At 37.8% G+C, this 25,407-nt stretch overlaps 1 protein-coding gene across 2 annotated transcripts in view; it reads right to left on the bottom strand.

Moving 5' to 3' along the window:
- Window positions 1–25,407, bottom strand: part of TRPC4 (transient receptor potential cation channel subfamily C member 4) — a 161,806-nt gene that overhangs the window by 60,904 nt on the left and 75,495 nt on the right. The window contains exon 3 of one of the 2 annotated variants that reach the window (XM_005018338.6): window positions 8,361–8,879. The exons of the other annotated variant lie outside the window; for it this stretch is intronic. Within the exon in view, the coding sequence (XP_005018395.2) occupies window positions 8,361–8,879 (519 nt within the window). The remainder of the gene's footprint in view (window positions 1–8,360; window positions 8,880–25,407) is intronic. 2 annotated transcript variants of the gene reach the window in all.

Genomic DNA, 25,407 nt, shown 5'->3' with positions numbered 1-25,407 from the left:
AAGCAGGATCTTTATCAAGTAACACAAAGGCAGAAGCTGAGTCAGTGAGTTCCATGGGCTGGTCTAAATGTACCCTCTTTATGCTGAGGTAGGTTGGATTCAGCAGAAAAAAAGAATTATGTGATTTGTTTTGCCATTGTCATGGATACATTATACATAACAGAAGTAAAATAAAAATCTTATGAAATAAAGAAAGCGATTCCTGTTATATTATGCCCTTCACCATGAGGAGTTGCAATCACACTTGTACCGTATTTATTGCTTTCAATGTGTTACAATAGCACATACAGGACATACGATCTGCTCAGTGGGACTGACATGGAAATAGATCTTGAAGCTCTGAAGCTCTGATCTCTGGGTTGGCTATGTCCCAAAGCCCACATTGCTATCTGATCTGAAGCACCCTTGTCAGTTTCACCAGTCAAGACTGAGACAATCATAGAATCACAGAATCATAAAATAGTCCAAGTCGAAGAAATTCATAAGAATCTTCGAGTTCAACTGCTGGCTCCACACAGGACCACACAAAAAACAGGCCATGTGTCTGAGAACATTGTCCAAATGTTTCTTGAACTCTGTAAGGCTTGGTACTGTGACTACTTCCCTGTGGAGCCTGTCCCAGTGCCCAACCAACATCTTTTGGTGAAGAATATTTTCCTAACACCCACCTTGACCCTGCTCTGTTCCAGCACCATGCCATTCCCTTCCCTTGGGTCCTGTCGCTGTCCCCAGGGAGCAGAGCTCAGCACCTGCCCCTCCACTCCCCTAATGAGGGAGCTGCAGGCCGCCATGAGGCCTCCCCTCAGCCTCTCTGCTCAGGACTGAACAGACCAACTGATTTCAGCTGTTTACATCTCCCCATCTAGACCATTCACCCATCTTCATACCCCTCCTTTGGACAGTCTATAATAGCTTTATTTCCTCCTTCTATTTTGACACCTCAAGCTGTACAAAGTACTGAAGGTGAGGCCACACCAGTGGAAACTTTTCTGTGGAAACTTGGTGGAGCAAAGGGAAGCTATATGAAAAGAATGAGCGGACAGGCAAGCTTGCTTTGCTTGTCTTTTATTTTATTTTTTATTTTTTTGGTCAATAAACCTTAATGGAGGGAGACCTGCCAGGGGAAAATATCTCACCACAACAGTGTGCAGAAGTTTCAACCAGCTAACTGGTCAAATGTGCCTTGGTTAAGCAGTCATAGGTCAATTGCTCCTAGCACAGACACGGAAAGGTTGGATCTTGGACAGGAGGAGAGAAAGCTTTCTGTGAGAAAAACATAAAAGATATGTGCGAGAAGAAGAGTTGCTTAAGAGCATTGTAGGAGCTAGGAAACAAAAAAGAAAAAACACAAAACAAAACAAAACAAAAGATACTAAGAGCTAAGAGCTGAAATAACATAAATTATTTGAAGCTTTTAGACTTTGCCAAAATCACCTGTAGAGAAGAATGGGGTGAAACATAGCTGTTGGTGCAGCTACAGTAGCATGTGTGGGGAGCACAAAGGAATAGCTGCACTAGGGAGGAGGCGGCAGCGTCAGGAAGGACTGAAGGTGACTGTGGGAGGATTAGAGGCAGCCAGCAGAAACAAATTCCTCCACAGCTCATGCTGGGGTTCATCCCTCAGCAAAACTAATGAATCTGAACTGTAGGTTAGGTGCTCCTGCAGGGGCTGGTGGAAGAACAGCAAAACCACAAGCAAGCATATGAAGGGAGAAAAGAGAGCTGTAAAATTCCTATAGGTATAGGTCTACATTCCCAATGAAATACTGCGTGCTACCTTATTTATCCACTATGTGAAAGATTTTTTGTCTCTCATATTTTGCTTCTTAAGCCAAAGCTTTATGGCTTTAAATACAAAAAAAAAAAAAAAAAAAAAGAGTTCCTGGGGCTAAATATATCCAAGGTTTCTAGGGAAGCTTGTTGGTGCATTAGTAGTGACTCCTTCAAACCATGTGCGAACTTCTGTTGCTTGCAGTCACATTCTGATAGAAAAACTGTGCATTGCTAGTTAGGGATGTGCAATACTGTTACATCACAGCAGCATTTCTTTGAAGGATAATGCAAAAAGGGAACTGAAATGAGAGACTGACACTGTACTTAATTAACAGCAAGTCTCCTCCTTCATGAGTTAATTATTTCTACCAAGAGTTCAAAATAAAAAGATGCTGGTGTCAGTTCATGAATAGTTTAAGTAGAACTGGGATGAGATGACTGGAACTTGTGTGCAGCATATAGCATTCAAAGGTTATTGATGCCTTCTGAGACATCATTAAAAAGTTAGTGCTGAGATTCATTTCCCCTTATGTGGGCTCTGAGCCTTCAGAATCTAAAATCTCTATTACCACAGGGTAGAAATTGCAGTTGTTGCAATCAGGTGTGTAACTTGCATGTATATTTTCAGTGTCTACTGATTGAAGGTCCCTGTTTCCTTACCCAGCTGAGAGCAGAAAGAGATGTCTTCAGAGTTAACTTAGATGTCTTATCTTGAGAAGATGGGATCTCCCTGAATGCATACACCTCTCTTTTGACTGTATATGGAATTTGCTCACATACTTTATGATTGCTTCACCATGCATTTAAAATGTAGGAAAAATTACATACCCATGTGAAACAGATGTGCTCCCACCCTGTAATTAATTTTTATTTTTTTTCCCAGCAGCAATAACTGCAGCTTCCACTGGAACACCTATACTACATTAAGTTCTGAGGTAATAGATAGCCAAATAGAATAAAACTTCAAGTATATATAGTAGATAAGCTACTTTCATAATTTCTGCTATATAACAGTCTGTGGAGTCTATATCTGTAAACACAGAGACATTTACATTATCTACAAAGCAAACATATGACCTGCTTAAGAATACCTGGCTCTTGCCTGGCCAAATGTTTATCAAACTTTTTGAATACTATGAATGTGAATCTGCAGAAATAAGCCTTTTGAAGACATGATCCTAAACCTACATACATCACTCTTCTCAGTTACAAGATTCACAGACTAAACACATCTTCCTTTGGCATTAAAAACGTCCAGATATTATCAGAGTCATATTTGTGTGTGTGTGTGTGTGTGGTTTTTCTGTCTTTTTACATGGGAATTTCTGACTGCACCTTTCCAGTCTTTTGATGAATATTCATGTAGTTACAGTGACTAGCTAACACAGGTCTCCTGTCTTTCCATTTATCTTTCAGATTAATTGTTTTTAAATATAAGGTAGTTCTTAGATGTGTCTCCAAATTCATTTCTCCTCACATACTCAATAATTCAGGCTTTTGCATCTCAAAGAATTTTAAACAGAAACACATTATAATGGCCACTAAAATTACTCAAAATCAACCTGTGGTTCTAAAGGAAAATTAACTCAGACTTTTAAACTGTATCACTGCCAGAGGAGCTGTATGGAAATTTCCAGTGTTTTCAGACATATATTGTATTACATGTTAGCTAACATTTCCAAAAGAATGACAGTTTAAACACTAGAACATATTACTTAGAACACGATAAATTTTTATTCTAGTACTTTCAAATATACTTCTCCAGCCTTGTTGAAATATTCAATTATAATAAGGAATAATTTTTGCTTTTATAATATTTATACTGTTTTGTACAATAATATGATATGTAGGATATTAGGTATAAACTTTGCTTTGTCAAAAATGGTAAAGTCCAAGTGAAGTAAGAAAGAGTAGTGAAACAAAATGCTTTACTGAAACGAAGTATTTAGGCATCAATGTGAAATGACAGATTTTAAGTGATTTGACATGTTTTCATAGAAAATTTCACTGAATATGACATTATTGTGAAACATTTTCATTCCAGGGAGGCTTTATTTTACATAGAGAACTGGTGAAAAATGGAAGATGGTATTTTTAAAAGTTTTGTATTGAGAAGAGCATACAGTTTGTATTGTCAGTGACAAAGCTAACTTTTTCATTATCTTGTATCCTCATTTTCTTAGAAAACAAGAATTGATCCATGAAATATGAATATTATCTTATTGTGTTTAAAATTTAATTAACCAATTAATAATTTAGTGACATAATAATTTAGCGATATAATAATTTATAATGTATAATAATGTATAGTGATAATAGTAATGTATAGTGATATAATAATTTAGTATATAATGTAGTATGTTATATAATGAATAATATATATGGATAGATATAAGTTATAATATAGTGATATATTAATTTGGTAATATAATAATTCAGTGCAAATAAGTGAGCAAGGTAGTATGAAGCTGATTTCCCTGAAATATTTTCCCTGAAATTCTAATTAATAATTTCTGTACATTTTTTAATCTAATTGTCTTTAACCATGCTGTTAAGACCTTGTCCCTCTCTCCCTGTTTCACTGTCTCTGCTAGTTCAGGCTCTGCAAGTACCAATGACTCAGAAATAAGCATGCTCCTGGGAACTGTGAACTTTCAGAAGACCAACAAGATACGTTTGGAAAAATTTTGGTAATTAGACAGCTAAATCCTCACTGAAAAAAAAAAAATGGTTTCAGCTCAAAAAAAAAAAAATACTGGGAAGAGAAATGAAAATTTATTAACTGTTCTATGTTTTAAATCAAACCTTTGAAAAATAATTCAGGATCAGGAAAAAATGTCCTTCTTAATCTTCAAATATTCTGTTGGTAGTTCTTGTTTTTATTTCCTATCCTGTAATGTGATAGATCTGCCTTCACATTGCTTTTGATTTCTCACTCACTCTTCTACCACAGAACTGATGTTTCTCAGTAGAACACAAAATATTTTTTATTAGAAATAAAATATATATTTTTGTATAGAAATCCTAATGGTATCAAAAAGACAAGGTGACTGTACAGTCCCAGGAAAAATGAAATTTGCAAAGGTATTTCTTACTCATTTCTGATGAGTTTTTGTTTTGTTTTGTTTTGTTTTGTTTTTCTTCAAAAAGCTGTTGCACTAGGAGCCAGAGACAAAGAAAGTGGCTTGGTTTTTTACCTTCTACTTACAGAGGAATAAAAAAAAATGGTAACAGTAAAATAAGAACAGGGAAAAAACAAACAAACAAACAAACAAAACAAACAAAAATAAGCTAGTATCTATTTATTTGGAAAGTGTTGGAGAAAAGGTTAACAGGTTAATATTCAAAATTTCATGTTTTCTCTGTGTTGGTAACTGAACGTATAATAAAAATGCAAAATGAGATAGTACTGCCAGTAATGACAACCACACCCTGCTACCATGTTTGAGTTCATACTACAACTGTTTAAATGACATTGACCAGTTAGTATTGGGCAGGCCAGGCAAGACAGAGATGTAAATTACAAGTATAAATATTCAAATTGCTCTAACAAAAGTTATTGTGAAACCAGAGGATATTGATTCACTCTATTAATCTCCCTGCTCTTTATTTCAGGTATGCGGGAAAATTAGTAAGCATTTTAGTAAACACTTCTTCCCATTTGTGTAGATATATGCGTAACACCTAAACATAACCGTAGGTGAAACAAGATAATTGAGCAGTGGGAGACAATGTGGTTTTACTGGGATTTCTCTATTACAAATTCCCAATATATGAGACACAACATGTATTTTGCAATCAGTGGCAACAATGACAGTATCTACTCCTTATTATAGACTGTTATTTTTCTCTGATATTTAATTGCACTGTTTCACTAAAGTTTTGCAATTTACTTAAGTCAGAATGACATATGAGTCATATGTGACATATGAGAATAACTTTTGCTTGTGAATCATATACAGAATTGGGGATTTTCCTTCTATGTACTTGAATGAAACAATTATATCACTCAATGTTTTTATTTGCTTCAGGAAAACAAAAACTATTTCTCATTGTTCACTGTATGGCTACAATCTAGCACAATGAAAATGTGACAGCCTTTATAAAACCAAACTCTGCCTTAATTGAGATAATATTATATGGTAGAGAGTTAACAAGTTGTTTGTACCCAATGCAGAGCAGTTGCATGACTTCAGGAATCTCTTATTTGCTGCTAATTGTAACCCAGGAAATGGTAAGTGTCAGGAATGGGCACTATAAGCATTAGCAGCTTGTTTTTTCTTACAACCAACCACCATCAGTGGTGCAAAATGAACAGAAAAAAAGTTGTACATTGGGTGTTCTGTCCCTAGTGCTATTCTGTAAAAAAGCTGCAGCTAAGTACAAAAAATGTACATGCTGATGGACACTCTGGTTCTGCCACCAAATACTTTGGAGATATTCTGCAGAGTCTTGTCAGACATCATTCTGCAGTGCAAACTTGAAACCGTACATGAATTTCAATGTTATTAATTATTAATAAAAGAAGGTAGTTGGTTTTATCACTGAACTTTTTCTTTGGTAGTACACAGCATGTTCCCTTTGACATGCCTGCATGAGTTAAGAACTGATACCCCTGAGATGTCTTTTGACAGTGTATGAAAGAGATATTCACAAACCTAGAGCAAGTGAAAAAGGACTGGAAATGAAGATTAGTACCTTTCACTGATTTTGTTTGTTTATTTGTTTATTCATTTGTTTTGAGAAGGTCCACAGATAAAGAGTTTAATAAAATCTGATTTTACTTCAGGGAGACTCACAGGGGAAGAATAGTGGTAAATAATTATAGAAATAAAAAATGTAGGTAAAATATAAAAGATCCTCTGATTTGGACTTGTTGCACTATTGTGACTATGTTACTATTGCTTTAATGTTTGCTATTACACAGAATCAATAAAGTATAATCAACTGTATTACTGCAATTTAATTAGGCAAGGGAATCAGATGTGACTATAAAAATCATTTCCCCTCAACAGTCTCTATATCAAATTAAGGAAATTCAAGCCTTGTATATATCAAGCATTTGTATTCTAGCATTTCAGTGAAAGTAGAATTTCTTAAATTCTACTATGCATTATAATGCATTAACTATGCATTATAATACAGGATTTGCATTTCAAGAAATACAAATTATAATTATTGAAAGAAATTGTAGTATTTATTTTTTTTTAAGTCTAGTATTGCATCATCTGAAAAGAATTTGCAAGGGCAGAGAACATGTTACCTAAAACATTATACTATCAAATATGAAACAACACATTTATTGAAGGAAAAGATTATTATTAGAATACTTATCATGAAGCTAGAAACCAATTCAGATATTTTTGTAGTAGTACTTCAGTGGGTCCCTACCTTCACAATACCTTCTTAACATTACTAAATTGTATTTTAAATGGACAAAAGAATTGTTACATATCACGGACTCATAGAATCATTAAGGCTGGAACAGACCTCCAAGATCATCTGGTCCAATCATCACCCTACTACCAAGTCACCCACTAGACCATGTCCTTAGGCACCATGTCCAACCTTTCCTTAAACATCCCCGGAGTCAGTAACTCCACCACCTCCCTGGGCAACCCATTCCAATGCCCGACTACTCTTTCTGAGAAGAAATGACTCCTAATCTCTAACCTAAACCTCCCCTGGTGCAACTTGAGGCCATTCCCTCTAGTTCTATCACTAGTTATCTGCGAGAAGAGGACGACTCCCAGCTCCCCACACCTTCCTTTCAGGTAGTTGTAGGGAGCAATAATTATTGTTCCTGCAAGCTTTTCTCATGCACCTAAAATATTAATGCATTTACTAATATATTTTGCAGAACAGAGATTTAATGGGGATAAACTGGTTCAACAGAACACTGAATTTTCTTAAGCATTTACCATACTTAATACGAACAAGTAATATTTGTTTATTTGTTAAAGTTTTTATTATTGCCTATACATTTCCACATTTCTTTTTATCTTGGATGTGCAGGTTCCAAACGAGATGACAACATACATTCTGATGTGATTTCTAGCAGAGATCAAGTGAAGTTTTGGAAATCTCAGGATAATTATTTTCCTAACCCATATTTCTGTCTTGATTCTTTTGTTTCTGCATCTATTCAAAAACTTCAATATTTTTAAAAGAAATGCAGGCATTCTCCAATTCCAGCTGAATATCTGTATCAACAAACCAAATTCACGAATTTTTAACTATTATGAAAAACAGTGCTCAGGTATCTCTATTTTGGATTTTATGGAAGAAAAAAAAAAAAAGATCTGAAGCACAGCTTCAGTAGCACAGCTACTGGAGACAGTGTCTATTCAGGTGTAAAAGGAAAATAAAAGTTTATTTGGATCTGTGCTATAACAAAGCATTTCAGATTCTGATACTATTAAACCATAAAAAGTTACTCAAATTAATCTAATTAAAAATATAAGAAATCTGTAGAAGAAGAGAAAAAGATAAGCAGCAATTTGTCTCATTTAAAAGGATGTATTTCAAGCTATTATCTATCACATTACTACTACTAAATATGCTTAAATATTCTTCATCATACTCACCTCTTTTTGACGGTACTTAATTGCCAGTTTCAATCTTGCAAGATCATTGCCACTTTGTTCTTCTATCAAGCTATTATCATCCCTGTAATTAAGAATAATTTCCAATTCCCTGGAACTCCGTGTCTGATCCAGAAGATCTTTTGCAAATTGCTTGCACTGCCGCGACAGTTCCTCATATTCCGACTTAAATTCATTTTCAACTTTACTCAGTTCTTGCAACTCCCAGCTCAGCTGAAAAGCAGTAAGGAAAGGATCCTCACTGGACAAAGCAATCAAGGATGGGCTTGCCAGAGCCTTGTAGATATTGAGTCTGGATCGAGAATGCCGAAGGCTGTCCACATCTGAACTTGATACGCATTCAATGCAGTTACAGCGGACCTCATGTGGCCTGGGCACAGAGACACCTTTTTGCACAAGGAGCTTTATGATTTCATAATTGTTGGTGTGGGCAGCCAGAATAATGGGTGTGATATCTGGTGTAAATTCTGAAAATTGTTTGTCCAGAAGTATTGGTGGCACCTATAAAAAAAACAAAAACCACAGGCCTCTAAATAGAAAAAGAACTACAGAAAATTATACTATGAATAGTTTACCAGCTTGTACCCTCTCTCATGTATCTCTGCTTCCAACTGGAGGTGAAAGAAACAGTTTAAATATAACAATTCAATTAACCAAGATAGCCTCTTTTCAGTTCATAAATTGCAATAAACAGGGTATGATTTTTCATAAAGCCTTTTTGTACGTAAACAGTCCATAGGCAGCAATTCATTAAAGCAAATGATTAGATACACAAGGAAGAGTTAGACACAAATGTTCCTGTCAAGTCTCTTAAGTCCCAGCTGTGAGCAAGATGTAAACACTTTTTGGTCTCTCCCTTGTTAATTTCAATTTTGTAAAGGAAAGAGATTCATGGAGGCATAATTATGATACTCTGAAGGAAGCAGTGAACAGGGGGCAGTAAAGCTGGAATAACAAAATAAAAATGGCAAGTAAATGAGAAAGAAAAGATACATTTCCTGAAGGAGAAGGTTAGAAACATGGCGTGCAGAGAAGCAAAGATACCTGTTGCAAAGGATTTACTATCTTAAGGTTCATTTCTACATTTGCATGCATAAACATACTATTTTTGTAGTAAAATGGGACAGTTGGTAACATAGGATTCCCAAAGAAGAAACATTACTGCATTTTTAATTTTCTGCTATATTATGTATTGTATCAGAAGATTGTAAGATGTTTCATTTTACGCTTTTTTCTATACTGTACAATATCTGACTCAATGCTTTTCATATATCAAGACATCTTATTAGGTTCATATAATGAAGCCAGGCAAGTGTGATTAGCCAATGGTAATTAAAAATAAAAATAAAAAAAAATATTGGCAGCATTGCTTATGGAATACCTTTGGTTCTTAGTTCAGCAACCTAGTGCAAACTCAATCTGCATCAGGGGAAAGGTGACCAATATGAATCCAAGTTCACGATCATGTATCTGGATATGTAGATTTGTCTGATGTATGTATCAGTCAGCATATAATCATGTTTCTTCCGTCTGTTTTCCTTCCATATCATTATGTTGTATGATCTACAGCATTTCTCTTTTATTACTCAATTTTAACTTCAGGACTTATTTTCTTTTTTGGTCTATTCACTACTGAGTCATATAGTTGAGGAAGAAAACTGACAAACACAACACATCTACTCCATTTCTGGATTTTCCAAGCTGAAAGTCAGAACAACGTTCAAAGAACAGAATACACAAAATCCACTTGCTAGCATTATCCAAAAGTTGAAGTGCTTGCCTTGCGCATCTCTGGTCACTACTGATACATGTAAGACCTTATAGGGCAATTCTACAACACAGACTGGCAATGAGAGAAAGGACAGGTCTTCTTGCCCTTGATAGATTTGCAGTGCTGCTAGGAAATAGTATTTTTATTAGTATATCAGCACAACAAGCAGAACAGCACATGGAGAGCTACTATTCACAGTACTACTCTCTGATTTTGTAGCTGTCTTGGAAGCAGATGCACAATGTGACTTTTGTCATGCTACAAGAAATCAGCGAGGTACTTCGAGTGACAATGCTTATTTAGGAGGAGGAAAGGGGAAAACATCCAGCTAAAAGTTAGCTGAAGCCTAGTGAAGTATATGGCCACTGGAGGGATGAAAAAATATTTGAAAATAGTCTTATGACAGCAGTATTAGCTCATTGTCAAGTAGAAAAACTAAAAACATCCAAGAGAAGCTAATAAGAAACAGGTAAAGCATGTGGGAACAGTATTAGAATTAGTTGAGATGAACTACATTTTGAGTCTTAGGAGGGAAAGAAGTGGTGCAAAAAATGAAATGCACAGATCAGGCAGCAATGCAAGAGAAAAGAAAACTAGAATGAAATTAAACTGAAAACAAATAGTATTCTGTGGATCTAAATCCAGAATTAAAATCATGGCTTTGATTTTAATTAAGATCATGTTTTTTGTTTTTTGTTTTTTTTTTTTTTTTTCCTTCTCCCTCTTTCTAATGAACACACTGTGTATATTTTGTACCTTTTTTAGCTGTTCTGCATGTTAAACAACTTATGTTTGTTCAATGGGACTGCATCTACGTATAAGAACTGCTATGCGTGTGGGCTGTAAAATAAGGACCTCAAGCAGTAATTAGCTGAATCAGAATTACTTTGAGAGGTGGCCATTTATTCAAGTAAAATGGGGTAGAAAGTCAAAAGCATAGATCCAGCCTTCAGGAGTATAATCATACGTCCCTAGGGAAAAAAATCTCTTCCCAGCCATAGTGTATTGATGACCAGATCCGAGACAGTGCATGAATTCAACAGGCAGAAACACCTTCTCCCTTCCCACGCTTTCAAACATACTTAACTGTGAAGCACTGGGTAAAGCTGGCACAGATGTTGTTTCAGGGCTGCAGGGTGTCTTGAGATAGCCCACCCACCCTCACGACCACATACAGAAGGAGCAGCCAGCTTCACGGTCCTCCCACATGTCTTATGGGGGATGTTTACAGCAGGCAGTTGTGAACCCAGCAGTTCCTGAGCAAGTTCTTTTCTGCTTTCATGTTCCATATTCTGAAGTACAAATGAAAAGTAACATCTTTGCATAGTGTGTGTATAGAATCATAGAATGGCTTAGGTTGGAAAGAAGCTTAAAGATCATATAATTTCAACCCCCTGCCATAGGCAGGGACACCACCCACTAGATCAGATTGCCCAGGACCTCATCCACACTGGTCTTTAACACCTCCAGAGATGAAACATCCACAGCTTCTCTGGACAACGTGTTCCAGGGCCTCACCATGCTCTCAGTGAAGAATTTCCTCCTAACTTCTAATCTAAATCTCCCCTCTTTTAGTTCAAAACTATTCCATGTTCTGTCATTATGTGACTGAGCAAAAAGTTGCTCTCTATCTTTGTTATAAACCCCCTTTAAGTATTGAAAAGCTGCAATAGGGTCATCCTGGATCCTTCTCTTCTCCAGGATGAACATCCCCAGCTTTCTCGGTCTTTCTTCATAGGTGAAGAAAGTTGATCAGCCCTCTGATCATCTTTGTAGCCCTCCTCTGGACCATTTTAATATATGCACATCATTTTTGTGCTGGAGACCCCAGACCTGGACTCCAAGTAAGGCCTTACAAGGGCAGTGTAGAGCAGGAGAATCACCTCCTTCAAACTGCTGGCCACTCCGTTTTTGATGCAGCCCTGGAATGCAGTTGGCCTTCTGAACTGCAAACGTGCATTACCAGCTCATATCAAGCTTTTTGTCCACTAGAACCCCCAAGTCTTTCTCTGCAGGGTTGCTCTCAATGAGTGTTTCTCACAGTCTGTACTCATGTCTGGGATTGCCCTGACCGAGATGAAGCACCTTGCACTTGGACGTGTTTAACCTCATTAGGTTCATATGGGCCCACTTCTTGAACTAGTCCATGTCCTTTTGGATGACATCCCTTCCTTCTGTTGTGTCAGCTGCACCACGCAGCTTGGTGTCATCTGCAAACTTGCTGAGGGTGCGCTTGGTCCTACTGTCTATGTCACTGATAAAGTTCTTAAAAATTACCACTCCCAGGACAGACCTCTGAGGGGCACCACTTGTCACCAGCCTCCACCTAGACTTGACCGGCACTCTCTGGGTGCAACCTTCAAGCCAATTCCTTATCCACTGAATGGTCCACCCATCAAATCCATCTCTCTCCAATCCATCTCTCTCATCCAGACCAGGATGTCATGTGGGACTTTGTCAAAGACCTTACAAAAGTCCAGGTAAATGACATCGGTCACTCTTCCCATATATGTGTTCAAATATTACTCAGGAAGTAAAGAACCTGGTTGAGAATATACTAGAGTTACGTAAGGCTGGAGAGGACATTCAGATACAAGAACAAGCAGAAGGTCTCTACACTATTCCTGGTGTCAGCTATGGTCAGGACAAGAGCACAACCCAGGCATGTGACTTTTCAGAGAACCCTCTGTGTGTCCACATTGTTCTGTCAGGTCTCTCCCAGTGCTGGAAACCTACAGTTATCTGGCATCTCCAGACTAGCTACTACATGGAGCACCTTGGGCACTGGATTGTTTCATTATGCCTGTCCAGTTTGGTCTGGGACTTGAAATCCATATCTGTGTTCTCACTTGTCTGTTGTGTCCGTGAGCAAAATGAGACAATTCCAATCCCCAAAGCTCACTGGTTATTTCAATCATAGATTTGTCTTGTCTGTTACATATTATATAGGGGAAAAAAAAAAAAAAGAGCACACACATGCACAACACTTGTTCTGTTCTCTAAATTGCAACTGTAATCAACGTTTTTATGCTAAGAAAATGGCAGTAGAAGCTCAAAGTCTGCATTAGTAGAAGAAAGCTTTGGGCTATCATTTGGCTGAACAAACATTACTGGGAAGAATATGTTGTGCTTTGACAGCATCTGCCACAACTAGTGATATTCCCCTCTTGGCCCTGGGGTCTGAGTACCACAGCACAGAGGTGAGAGCTGGAAGGGCAGAAAGCTTAAGGATACAAAGACATAGCTCCAAATCTCACTGACTGCTCAGGGTATTTCTGTGTCACTTAGGATGTTATTATTTTTGAACTGTCTGGCAGTACTGAACTAATACTCGTTTCCAGCCATTCCAGACTGAAGGCTATCGTAACATGTCATTAACCTCAATCTTCTCTGAAATGTTAACAGAAACAAAGCTCCAAACTGACTTGTATGTGGGGTCCTTTAACTCAAAAGCTGCTTTTTTTTTTTTTTTTTTTTTTTTTTTTCCCTCATAGTTTATCTAAATCATTCATGTTAAAGGAACTCATCTGATGCACACATTCTGGAATTCATACCATCACAATTTACCCAAATATAGTAGTGTGCATTAAATCATTTCAGCCTTAACTTACAGAAACATTTAAGCTTAAAGGGCAAACCCTAAGACTGCAATTTTAATTACATCATGAGTTTAACCCCTGATCCTTCACATCCTATTTTAAGATTTCCGACTCACTTAAACCAAAGATATAAAGAAAGCCAAAGCAATAAGGTCAAATTATTCCCTCATCTGCAGCATAATTAAGTACTTATCTTTTGAAGTTTTGAGTGCTCTCAAGACACTCAGGATATTTCTGTATTTAACTGTTGATCTTGTACTTGCTCTGAAATCACCAGACTTATGAAGAATTTTACTTTCAAACTACTGAAAACAATTCTTTTTAAGTAAGCCAAAACAAATAATCAGCACTTACAGATATTAGCCACCCAATTTTAATCTTTGACAAAGCAGTCACAGAAAACATATGAATATTCCTTAAATCCTGAGAGGATGGAAAGCTACTGGGTTTTACAGTCACTGACTGTGGCTGTAACTCCCCAAGGCTTAGGAGTTGTGTGAATATATGATACACCTTGCAGTTAATATATCAAGTGTGAGGCTGCCTAAACTTATAAAGGTCAAATTATTTTTGCCTTCTTACATTTTGCTGTATTTTTTTTTTTTCCTACTTTAATCCTACTTCAACATTATTTATATGGCTGAGCAAAGCAGTTTGAGGATTGCATACTTGTATGCATATCTGTATGGGGATGAGTAGGAAAAAAAAAAAAACAACAGAAAAGAAGAAAGCATGGTTCAAAGCCTGTACTTTTCATTGCTCAAGGACATGAGCTTTTTGTTGCATTCTTTTCCCCTGTGCTTGCTGTAAGTGGGAATGAGTCAGTCTGACTTAGATATCTAAGAATTTTTTAGGTACCAAGTGGAACAACCCTCTTAAATATGTGTTCAAGTTCCTTGTATGGTCTATGTGAAGAAAACTCTCTTTGCTATGACAGAAAGAGTTAATGCCAGTCAGGTCTGAGACATTTTCTGCTCCTAACAATATGATATCAAGGTAGAGAGACCAATTGTTCTGTTATGATCTGTTAGATATTCAGGAAATAGTCACTTTGGAAAGAGGAACTGAAACCCCAGGTCTGTACAAACCATATCTAGGTTTCTCGTAGCCCTCATTTCTGCAGCATTCTAACAGAAAGACTGAAAAATTAAATGCCCGTTTACATAGTTTTTAAGTGCAAGAGCTCAGAATCTATGTAAAGCAATCTATTTCCCTGGATAGCTCAGTTCCTGTTTAATTTTCTTAAGTCTTGCCTTTTTTATTTATTTACAGTTATTTTGCCTGTTGTTTGTAAAAGGGAAGCAAATCCTGCAATGACTGCAAGTAGTTAGATGAATGAATTAGTGAGCTATGTCAATCATGACAGCATGAATGAACGAATCACGGAAAAAAAGGAGGAAAAAATAAAGCAAAGGAAATACATATATATATGACAAATAACAAAATGCATGCATATGTGTTCTGATGAAGTACCACAATATATTAGGAAATTAATATTATAAAGGTGTGTTATCAAGCTCATCAGTTATTTCATAACTCTTGCTCTGTAGCTGTTAATCAACTGAACTCCTTGAAAACGCTGAACTCTGAATTTCAGTACAGCCCACGGTATACCAGATATCTCTATGCATATACATTTATCTGATTCAGCCTCTATTTTTTTGAATTCTTCCCTTCTTTGATTCCATATTACTATAATATCAGCTGAAACACATTATGATCATAGAAGTTATTCCACAAAGAAAAAATGAAAAAAAATCACCCTAATTCTACTCCTTTCAAATGTACCAAGCTGCTGCTGATAAACTGCTATATATATAATTTGAATAACTTGAAGATATAATTTCAAGACAATTTGAATTCAGTTGTCACACCACTAAAAGGGGCTGGATTTAGTCTATCCTGAAAGCTCTGCTGAAACTATCCTCACAAGTCTGCAAAAACTGCAGGGAGGCAATGGTGGCCAAGATGTGGTTGAAGGTCCTACTCCCCATTCCAGGGTATTCACTGTGCCTTGCACAGCTGGAATGTTGCCTGGTTACTGAGCACCGCTGGCAGACAAGTGGAAGGAAGTCATCAAACTAAGGAAAAGCATAATTTCAGAACAGTGTGTGTGATACATGCCATATAACAGCCATCTGGCATATTTTCTTGCTTTCCATAGGCAGCTTCCCTGGCTTCTCTGAAAAGGATTCAACTTGTTAATTGCCCTTGGACTCATTTCATTTCCTAAACTATTTGGGGATGTAAGTACCACATGTTTTATGTGCCACTGAAATATTTTTCTTTCTTTTACAAAATCCTGTCTCTATACTTTTATATATATATATATATATATATATTTATACACAGACATATTCACAAAACCTCACCCTTGCTCAAAGGCACTGTAAGTTAACTGACAACAGTCTGGGGCGGGGGGAGGGGGATAGCTAGATAGCTAGATGTAAATGTACAGCAACACATGAATGAGTACTGAAATTTTTTAGAGATATTATAACTTCTACAGAATGCATACTTTGAATACTAACTAAACAGCTGAAATGCTCCCTATGTACATTTAGCACATAAGGTTTCATTTCAATTTGTGTCCTTTAACATTTTCACACTCAGTTCAGCTCAATGCTGTCAAGGTGTTTAATGCTCATCTTTCGCTTTTCTCTGTATTCAAACCACAAGCAAGAATGATAATAAAAATGGAGCAGTACATATGTGAGGTTAAGGGATTCTTATCTTTTTGAATCTGAAAGAAATGTTGGTTGTTAAATAATGTATGTTTAAAATATTAAGATACTGATTCTTATATAAAATATATGATGACCTCAAATTAACATTCAAAATGCTAGACTCATAAAACCATAAAATAATCCATTTGGATTAAATCATGGATTGGTTCACAGCAAAATGGAAGGAGTGACTAGCTGAAATTCTAACTATAAGTCCATCTTTTGTGGTGCAATGATTTCTTTGTGTTGCAGCTTTCAGATGGACGTATCTTCTGTTAGATTTTAACTGTTGCTGTGAACAGAAAAAAATTACTTATTCAGGAGGAAAAACAGTAAATTTGATTTAAGACAATAGCAGCTGGACAATTCATATGGATGTCAGAACTCAGGTTTTGTTCACAATTCTGCTAGTAACTCCAGGTTGCCTAGGAAGAGCATCTCTTTCTCCTTCTTTTCTCAGCTGTATCCACTTTTTTTTTGACACAGAATATAAATGCAGTTATGAATTCATGTCAAGAAGATTTAGCAAAAAATAATTATTAAAATATCAGATTTCTGTGTGGAATTTTCTGAACAAAAAATTCTGGACTTTTTTTTTTTTTAATTATTATTATTATATATATATTAATATTATTATTATTTTCTTGGCCACAAGGGCAAATTTCTGGCTCTTGTTTAACTTGTTGTCCACCACAACCCCCAGGACATTCTCCACAGAGCTACTTTCCAGCAGGTCAGCTCTCAACCTTTACTGGTTCATGGAGTTATCCCTCCCCAAGTGCAGAACCCTGCACTTGCCTTTGTTGAATTTCAAGAAGTTCCTCTCTTCTCATCTCTCCAGCTTGTTGACATTCTTCTGAATGGCAGCACAGTACTTTGGGGTATCAGCCACTTCTCCCAGTTTTGTATCATCAGCAAACTTGCTGAGGAGGCATTCTATCCTTTCATCCAAGTCATTAACGAATAAATTAAGTGATATTGGACCCAGTATTGAACCATGCTGGGCACTGCTTGCTAAAGGCCTTCAACTAGACTCTGTGTCACTGATCACAACCCTCTGAGACCTGCCATTCAGCCAATTATCAATCCACCTCACTGTCCACTCACCCAGCCCACATTTCTGAGTTTGCCTATGAGGATATCATGGGAGACATTTCAAAAACCTTGCTGAAGTCCAGGTAGACAACATCAACTGCTCTCCCCTCATGTATCCAGCCAGCCATTCCCCTACAGAAGGCAATCAAGTTGTTTAAGCATGATTGCCCTTTGGTGAATCCATGCTGACCACTCCTGATCACCTTGACTTCCATATGCTTACAGAAGTCCTCCAGAATGACCGTCCCATCACGTTACCAGGGACTGAGGTGAAACTGACTGGCCTGTAGCTCCCTGGGTCCTCCTTCCTGCCCTTTTTGAAGACTGGGGTGACATCAGCTTTCTTCCAGTCCTCAGTTATCACTCTTGATTTCCATGAAATTTCAAATATGATTGACAGTGGCCTAGCAATGATGTCCACTAACTCCCTCAAAACTCATGGATATATCCCAGCAGGACCCATGGACTTCTGGACGTCACGTTTGCCTAAATGATCCTCCTCAATCAAGGAAAAAAATTGCTTTCTCCAGACTTTCTCTTTGGTCTCAGGGGTTTGGGATTCCTGAGGGCTGGTCTTGGCAGTGAAGTCTGAAGCATTCAGTATCTCTGCTTTCACTCTGTTCTCTGTCACCAGTTTTCTGGTGCCATTCAGTAGCAGGCCAACATATTCCCTATTTTTTCTTTTGTTATTGATGTATTTGAAGAAGCCCTTCTTGTTGTCCTTGACTTCCCTAGCCAGATTTAATTCCAAATTGACCTTACTTGTCACATTTCTGTATGCTCTGACAACATCCTTATATTCATCACAAGTGGCTTGTTTCTGCTTCCACATCTTGTACATCTCCTGCTTATGTTTGAGTTTTGTCAGGAGTTCCTTGTTGCAGGTCTTTTGCACCCTCTACTCTATTTCTTGCTCATAGGAATGCACCTCTTGAGCCCGGAGTAAGTAATCCTTGAATATTAACAATCTATCTTGTATTCCTTCTAGGGCCTGATCCCATGGGATTCTTCCAAATTTATCCCTGAAAAGGGCAAAGTTAACTCTCCTGAAGTCCACGATTGCAATGTTATTGCACTGCTTCCTCCTTGCAGGATCTTGAAATACAGGATCTCATTGTCACTGCAGCCAAGGCTGCCCCCAAACTTCACATCTCCATCCAGCCCTTCCTTGTTTGTTAGTACAAGGTCCATCAGAATGCCTTTCCTCATTGGCACCTCCATCACGTGTGTCAGAAAGTTATCAGTGCTTTCCAGGAACCTCCAGTATTGTTTGTGCCTTATTGTTGATCCTGCAGCAGATGTCAGGGTGGTTGAAATCCCCCATGAGAGCCAAGGCCTGTGATCTCGAGGCTGCTTTTAGCTGTCTGTAAAAGGCCTCATCTACTTCCTCCTCCTGATCAGGTGGCCTGTAGCAAATACCCACAATAGTGTCCCCATTGTTAGTCTGTCCTTTAACCTTTACCTATAAGCTCTTGACTTGCTCAACAACCACCTAGAGGCAAAGCTCCAAAAGTTCTAGATGTTCTTTCACCCAAATGGCAACTTCAGCAAGAAACACCTAACTTTAGATAGCTTAAGTTGGTTAATACTCCCATTTAGCCTGGGGATCAACAGAATTTATTTAGCAGTCTATGTTATGAATTAGCTTAAAATGTGTTGGCTGAGCTATCCCATGCTAATACTAACCTGCAACCAACCATAATGCATGCCTCACAACCTGTAACAGTAGGATACAAGTTGGATATTTTTCAAAAGAACTGGGTTTATAATTCTATCCTCTTTTCCAGAATTTGAAAGAAGATATTAACAGTTTATGCTAAATATTTTATCTTTAGGATTTTTTTTTCTGTCTCCTTTTAGTATGGCAGGGAGCTGCCAGTTTTGGTTCTCCTGAAAGCCTTTCTCAGTGTATAACATAACATCCATAAATCTGTCCAGAGATCAGGCATATATATCTTTACTTGCTGATAATATGCATTCCTGTTCACAAGGGTTAACTCCACCCCACACACACCCCACACCCAGTTAGTTAGAATACTATGTGATATCACATCCATTTATTTTGCTGGAAATTTGCTTTCAGTTTAGCTGGGACATGACAATGAACAGGGATGTTGCCACAGCCAATACTAAATCCATGTCACATTAAGGTGTCCTCAGTGCTTATCTTGTCATATACATAGGAATTTTTCAGTTAAATTTACAAGCCTAAGTTATTTTAATTCTATTTTATTCAAGTGTGAGCTGGGTTTTCAAAACCTTATTTTTTTTTCCCTTATCAGTTACATTTAAAATACCATAAGATGTTTTTTTAGTGCTTTATCATGCTCATGCTATTACAGCCAAATCAGTTTCTGTGCCTCAATAATCACAACATGGACTGATGACTTCCATTTACTGTGCCAGCCGTATTGCATGAAAGGTATTGATATATTTAAAATAAATAAATAAAAAAATACAATAACATTTAGTAATTCACTGAAAATAACATCAATTTTTTAAATAAGGATGATTTGCATCATCCTGTGATGGCCTGCAGCAGTGGGTGGATACGTTGCACTTTTTCCAGGTAACTTTTCTGATATTTAATTTGTTTTGCCTATGTGCAGATTAAGCCTATAATGACCCATTTTATAAAATGTGGATACAGGGAATATTTTATTTATTTACTATACCTCCTGTTTTCTCTTTTAAACACCCTTTTTGCTTCAGACTTCCTTATGGGGTATATTTCCTAATTTTATGAAGCTGCTTACTTCCTCCTGCACATTCTTTACCACTTCTCAGTATAACAAAGGACAAATTGACATTACTTGTATTCTGTACCCTTTTTGATGTAACTGAGTGTGATATTGACTTTTTCACACCAACGTGGTATAGTCTAGCCATTTTCTATTTGTCTTGTTTTAATTGTCCATGAAAAATTGTTGCCTTAAACATATTCAATTTCAATTTATACTTGATTATATCTGTACTCCTTACTGAACTATTTTATTTTTTACAAAATCGTTTATCTTATTTGCCAAGATCATCCTGAATTCTATTTCTGTCTTGCAACAGTTTTGTGATGCCCTCAGTTTTATGTTGTTTACAAATTTAACATGTTATCTCTATATTTCATCTTAAATGTCATGAATGAATATATTGATTGGGATACACCCTTACAGAATTGCTCATTTCATCCTTCTGTTTGATTCACTCATCATGTTTTACAGAGGACTGTTGGCAACTACTATGATTGTGGTTTTCGTCTTAGACCATATTTTGATTGACAGGTTCTGAAATCTTACAAAACTCAAGCTATATGACATGCTTTGCCCCAACCTACATAGCTTGCTATCTGGTGATGAATGAAAATTATATTGTTATGACAAGATTTGTTCTTGACAAATCCAGGTAGGCTGCTACTCATACTTAGGTTTTCTTCTTGATGCTTACAAGGAGGATGTTTGATTACTTTCTTCAGAATCCTTCCTGCTGTGATAAAAGTATGGATTTATTTTATTGAAAAAGGGGAGTAGAGAATGGAAAGAAAATCTTGCAAAATGAATTGATGACAGTTTCCAGATGGAATCAGAGAAAAAGATATTTGAGTTGATAGATTTGGGACATGCATTTGTTGGGTGTGACTGATGAGAAAGCCTTCAGCAGTTTCTCTCTCTCTTTTTTTTTTTTTCTCCTCCCTGTCTGGGAGCTGATCCAAACTACAGCCTGTACATAAAAGTGGTCATTTTCAATTAATGTTTTCCTGTGAGCATTATTAGTGGATGGATATGTCCTTCCAGCAGTCAATGTCAATATCTTGAGCAACAGTGGGAAATGACTTGAAAATAGACTCACAATAAGTGACTGTCAAGATAGTTTGAGCTTGTATCCAGCTCTGCAACTCTTACCTGCTCTCTCACTGCATATCTTTTTGAAACAAGACAAATAAAGGGTTTATCAAGTAGGAATTCTGGACATTCCTTGAGTGTTCATAATGAAAAATGACAATCAAAGAATTTTGTTTTCACTCGAGAACAGTGAAAGAAGAAGATGGAAATGGTTTGAGAGAAATAAAAAAAAAAAAAAAAAAAAAAAAGAGAGACCTGACAAAGAAAAAATATCTTATTATGGAAATGATTAAAGGAGAACTCAGATTATTTCTGACACATCATAATAAAACTCATATAAGCCTCTCACAAAGTTAGCATGATGAAAAAAGCAAATATCAAAATTTCCTGAATATTCAGAAGTAGACGTGGTTGAGTCCTTCCCAAGAGAATTTTCTTAAATGCATGCATAAATTCTTTTCTGAAAGGCAAAATGGTTTGTAAAGGCAAAATCATTTTAACTATGTTTATATCTGACATTCTCTCCCCAGAGGTCCTGTGTTTCTGCTTTAATTAGAAAAATTTGGTTGATGTGGCAATGTTTTGGTAACAGGGGTGCTGCAGGGATGTCTTCTGTGAGAAGAGTCCAGAGGCTGCCCCATGTTAGATAAGAGTCAGCTCCATCCAGTTCTGACAGATACTTGGCCAAAGCTGACTAATGCTGGTTGTACATCTCTGAGAGCATATTTAAGAAAGAGGAAAACTGCTGTACAACAGCAGCTGGGAGAGGAGGAAGAAACTGTAGGGAGAAAAAATTCTGAAGACACCACGATCAATGCAGAAGGAGAGCAGGATGTGCTCCAGGTGCCAGAGCAGAAGTTCCCCTGCAGCCTGTGGAGAGGACCCTGGTGGAGCAGGGCATCCCACTGCAGCTAACAGAGTACCATGGTGGAGCAGATCTCCACACTGCAGCCTGTAGAGGAGCCGATGGTGGAACAAGAGGCCTGGTGTGAGCTGCTGCCTGTGGCGGACCAATGTTGGAGCAGCTTGGTACTGAAGGATGGACACCAAGGTACAGATCCATATTGCAGCTGTTCTTGAAGAACTTCTGTCTGTGGGAAGTCCATATAGGTTCAGTTCAAGAAGTACAACATATTGTAGGAGAAATTCCAGTTTAGAACAGGGGAAGAAAGCAAAGATATAGGAGCAGCAAATAAAGCATTATGTCTAAGCACAACTCCCCTTTGCCATTTCTCTGCACTGCTCAGCAGGAAGAAATAGAGGCTTGATGTGGAATGAGGGTAAACACGAGGTGAGCAAGTGTTTTAAATTTGCTTTTAGTTTCTCATTGGTCTAGTCTGTTAGTAATAGGAAATAAATTACTCTCCCTGAGTTGAGTCTGTTTAACTTGTGACAGTAATTGGTGAGCAATATCCTTATTCTTCTCTCAGTCTTTGAGCCCCTTTTCATTGTATCTTCTCCCCCAGTCCCTTTGAGGAGAGTGAGAGATAGCTGTGTATTGTAATTTCAATAGCTATCAGGATGAATCATAGAATCATTAAGGTGGAAAAAGATCTCTAAGATCATCTGGTCCAGCTGTCCCCCAATGACCGATATCACCCACTAAGCCATGTCCCTAAGCACCGCTTCCAAACTTTCCTTGAACACCCCCAGGATCGGTGACTGCACCACTTCCCTGGGCAACCCATCCCAATACCTGAATACTCTTTCTGAGCAGAAATGTCTCCTCATTCCCAACCTGAACCTCCCCTGGCACAACTTGAGGTCATTTCCTCTAGTCCTATCACTAGTTACCAGTGAGAAGAGGCTGACCCCCAGCTCCCCACACCTTTCTTTCAGGAAGTTGTAGAGAGCAATAAGGTCTCCCCTGAGCCTTCTCTTCTCCAGACCAAACACCCCCAGTTCCCTCAGCTGCTCCTCGCAAGACCTGTGCTCCAGGCCCTTCTCTACCTTTGTAAGTCTTCTCTGGACACGCTCCAGGGTCTCGATGTCCTTCTTGTAGTGAGGGGCCCAAAACTGAACACAGTAAGAGCACAGCACCAGGTGTGGCCTCAGCAGAGCAGAGTACAGGGGGACAATCACCTCCCTGGTCCCGATGGCTACACTATTCCTGATACAAGCCAGGATGCTGTTGGCCTTCTTTGCCATCTGAAAATACTGCTAGTCTATCTTCAGGTAAGCATCAACCAACACCCCCAGATCCTTTTCCTCTGCACAACTTTTCAGCCACTCTGCCCCAAGCCTGTAGCACTGCACGGGCTTGTTGTGATCAAAGTGCAGGACCAGGCATTTAGCGATGTTGAACCTCATCCCACTGGCCTCTGCCCATTGATCCAACCTGTCCAGGTCCCTCTGCAGGCTCTTGCTACTCTCTAGCAGATCAAGAACACCATAGAAGAAAAGCTCTTGCTCTTCCTTAGTTTTAGCCTTCACCCAAGCTGGCTCCAAAACTCAGTGGGGGAGGCAGAAGGAAACTGACTTGCTTCTCCAGGGAGGTCTTGAAAAAAATGGTAAAAAATGAGTTCTAACAGTCTGAAATGGATCCTTTGTTTATTTCCTGAATTTCACAGTTCTAGAAACAGAAAAGGTGTCCTGCTGGCTGTGGAATGAGAAACATGGTTTTTAAAAAAAAGCTTTTGAAAAAAGAGGAATAATAGATTGGTGGCATCTTGAGAAATCAACAAGCTGCTTAGGATATAAAAGTGTTTCAGAGGGAAGGGCAGGAATTAGCTAAACTTCTTTACAGCTGATTGCAATTACTTAGCATTATAAATTAATTTGAGATATCTTCACAGCTGGGAAGTAAACTTCACATCTAAGAAAATTAAAAAAGGTTATACACTCAAAGAACAAATTGGGAATCAGACAAATTTGCAAAACACTTAAGGAAAAAATGTTCTATATATTTTCAAAATATTATGACAAACGAATGCAAAAGAGTATGGCAGAGACAAACCCCCATAAACCATGGAGAGGATTTAGAGAAATATTATAGTGAGAAGTTTCATAACCATGTTATTTCTGGTATGTTGCTCAGTTAGTGGTTTGTTATTTAGCAGCAGATCTAACTTTCCAACCACCAAACTATAAGTCTTCCGACTTTGACAGATGAAGAACAAGAATTGTTTTTGTGTAATTGAGGAGACTGAAGCTCATGCAGCCATGCTGGCATAGAAAAATTGAACTTTCTTTGAGAGGTAAAGAATTGGCAACTACATTTTATTAATGATAACTTCATCTGTGTTCATTTCCTTAATGATGGACACTTTAAGATCCTCCCCTTCTGCTCTGCTCTCGTGAGACCGCACCCACAGTACTGTGTATGGCTCTGGGGCCCCTAGCACAAGAAGGATGTGGAAGTATTAGAATGAGTCCAGAGGAGGGGGCTGCAGCACTTCTCTTATTCAAAGGCTGAGAGAGATGGGATTGTTCTGTCTGGAAAAGAGAAGGCTCCAGGGAGACATTGTGGCCTTCCAGTACTTAAAGGGGGCCTACAAGAAAGCTGGGGAGGGACTCTTTGTCAGGGAGCGTACTGATAGGACGAGGAATGGCTTAAACTAAAAGAGGGTAGATTTAGATTAGATATTCCGAAGAAGTTCTTCACAATGTAGGTGTTGAGACACTGGAATAGGTTGCCCAGAGAAGCTGTGGATGCTCCATCCCTGGAGGTGTTCAAGGCCAAGTTGGATGGGGCTTTGATCAACCTGTTCTAATGGAAGATGTCCCTGCCAATGGCAGAGTGTTTGGAACTGGATGATCCTTAAGGTCCCTTCCAACACAAACCATTCTATGATTCTAATTCTATGATGCTCTAAGGTGTAAAAAGTTTGTTTGTTTGTTTAAGAAAATATATTTTTACTCTATTAAGTACATGGCAGCTACAGAGAACTAATAAGTAGAGATTTTCTGTAAATTTTCAGCTGCACCTGGGCCAGTACATAGCATGAAATATAAGGTTTTGGTGGTGAATATTTCAGGTTTTCCTTTTTCCTGCCACAAAGCTTC

Source organism: Anas platyrhynchos, chromosome 1, assembly GCF_047663525.1.
Source record: "Anas platyrhynchos isolate ZD024472 breed Pekin duck chromosome 1, IASCAAS_PekinDuck_T2T, whole genome shotgun sequence".
Taxonomy (NCBI): Eukaryota; Metazoa; Chordata; class Aves; order Anseriformes; family Anatidae; genus Anas; species Anas platyrhynchos.
This window is presented reverse-complemented; position numbering and strand designations above follow the sequence as displayed.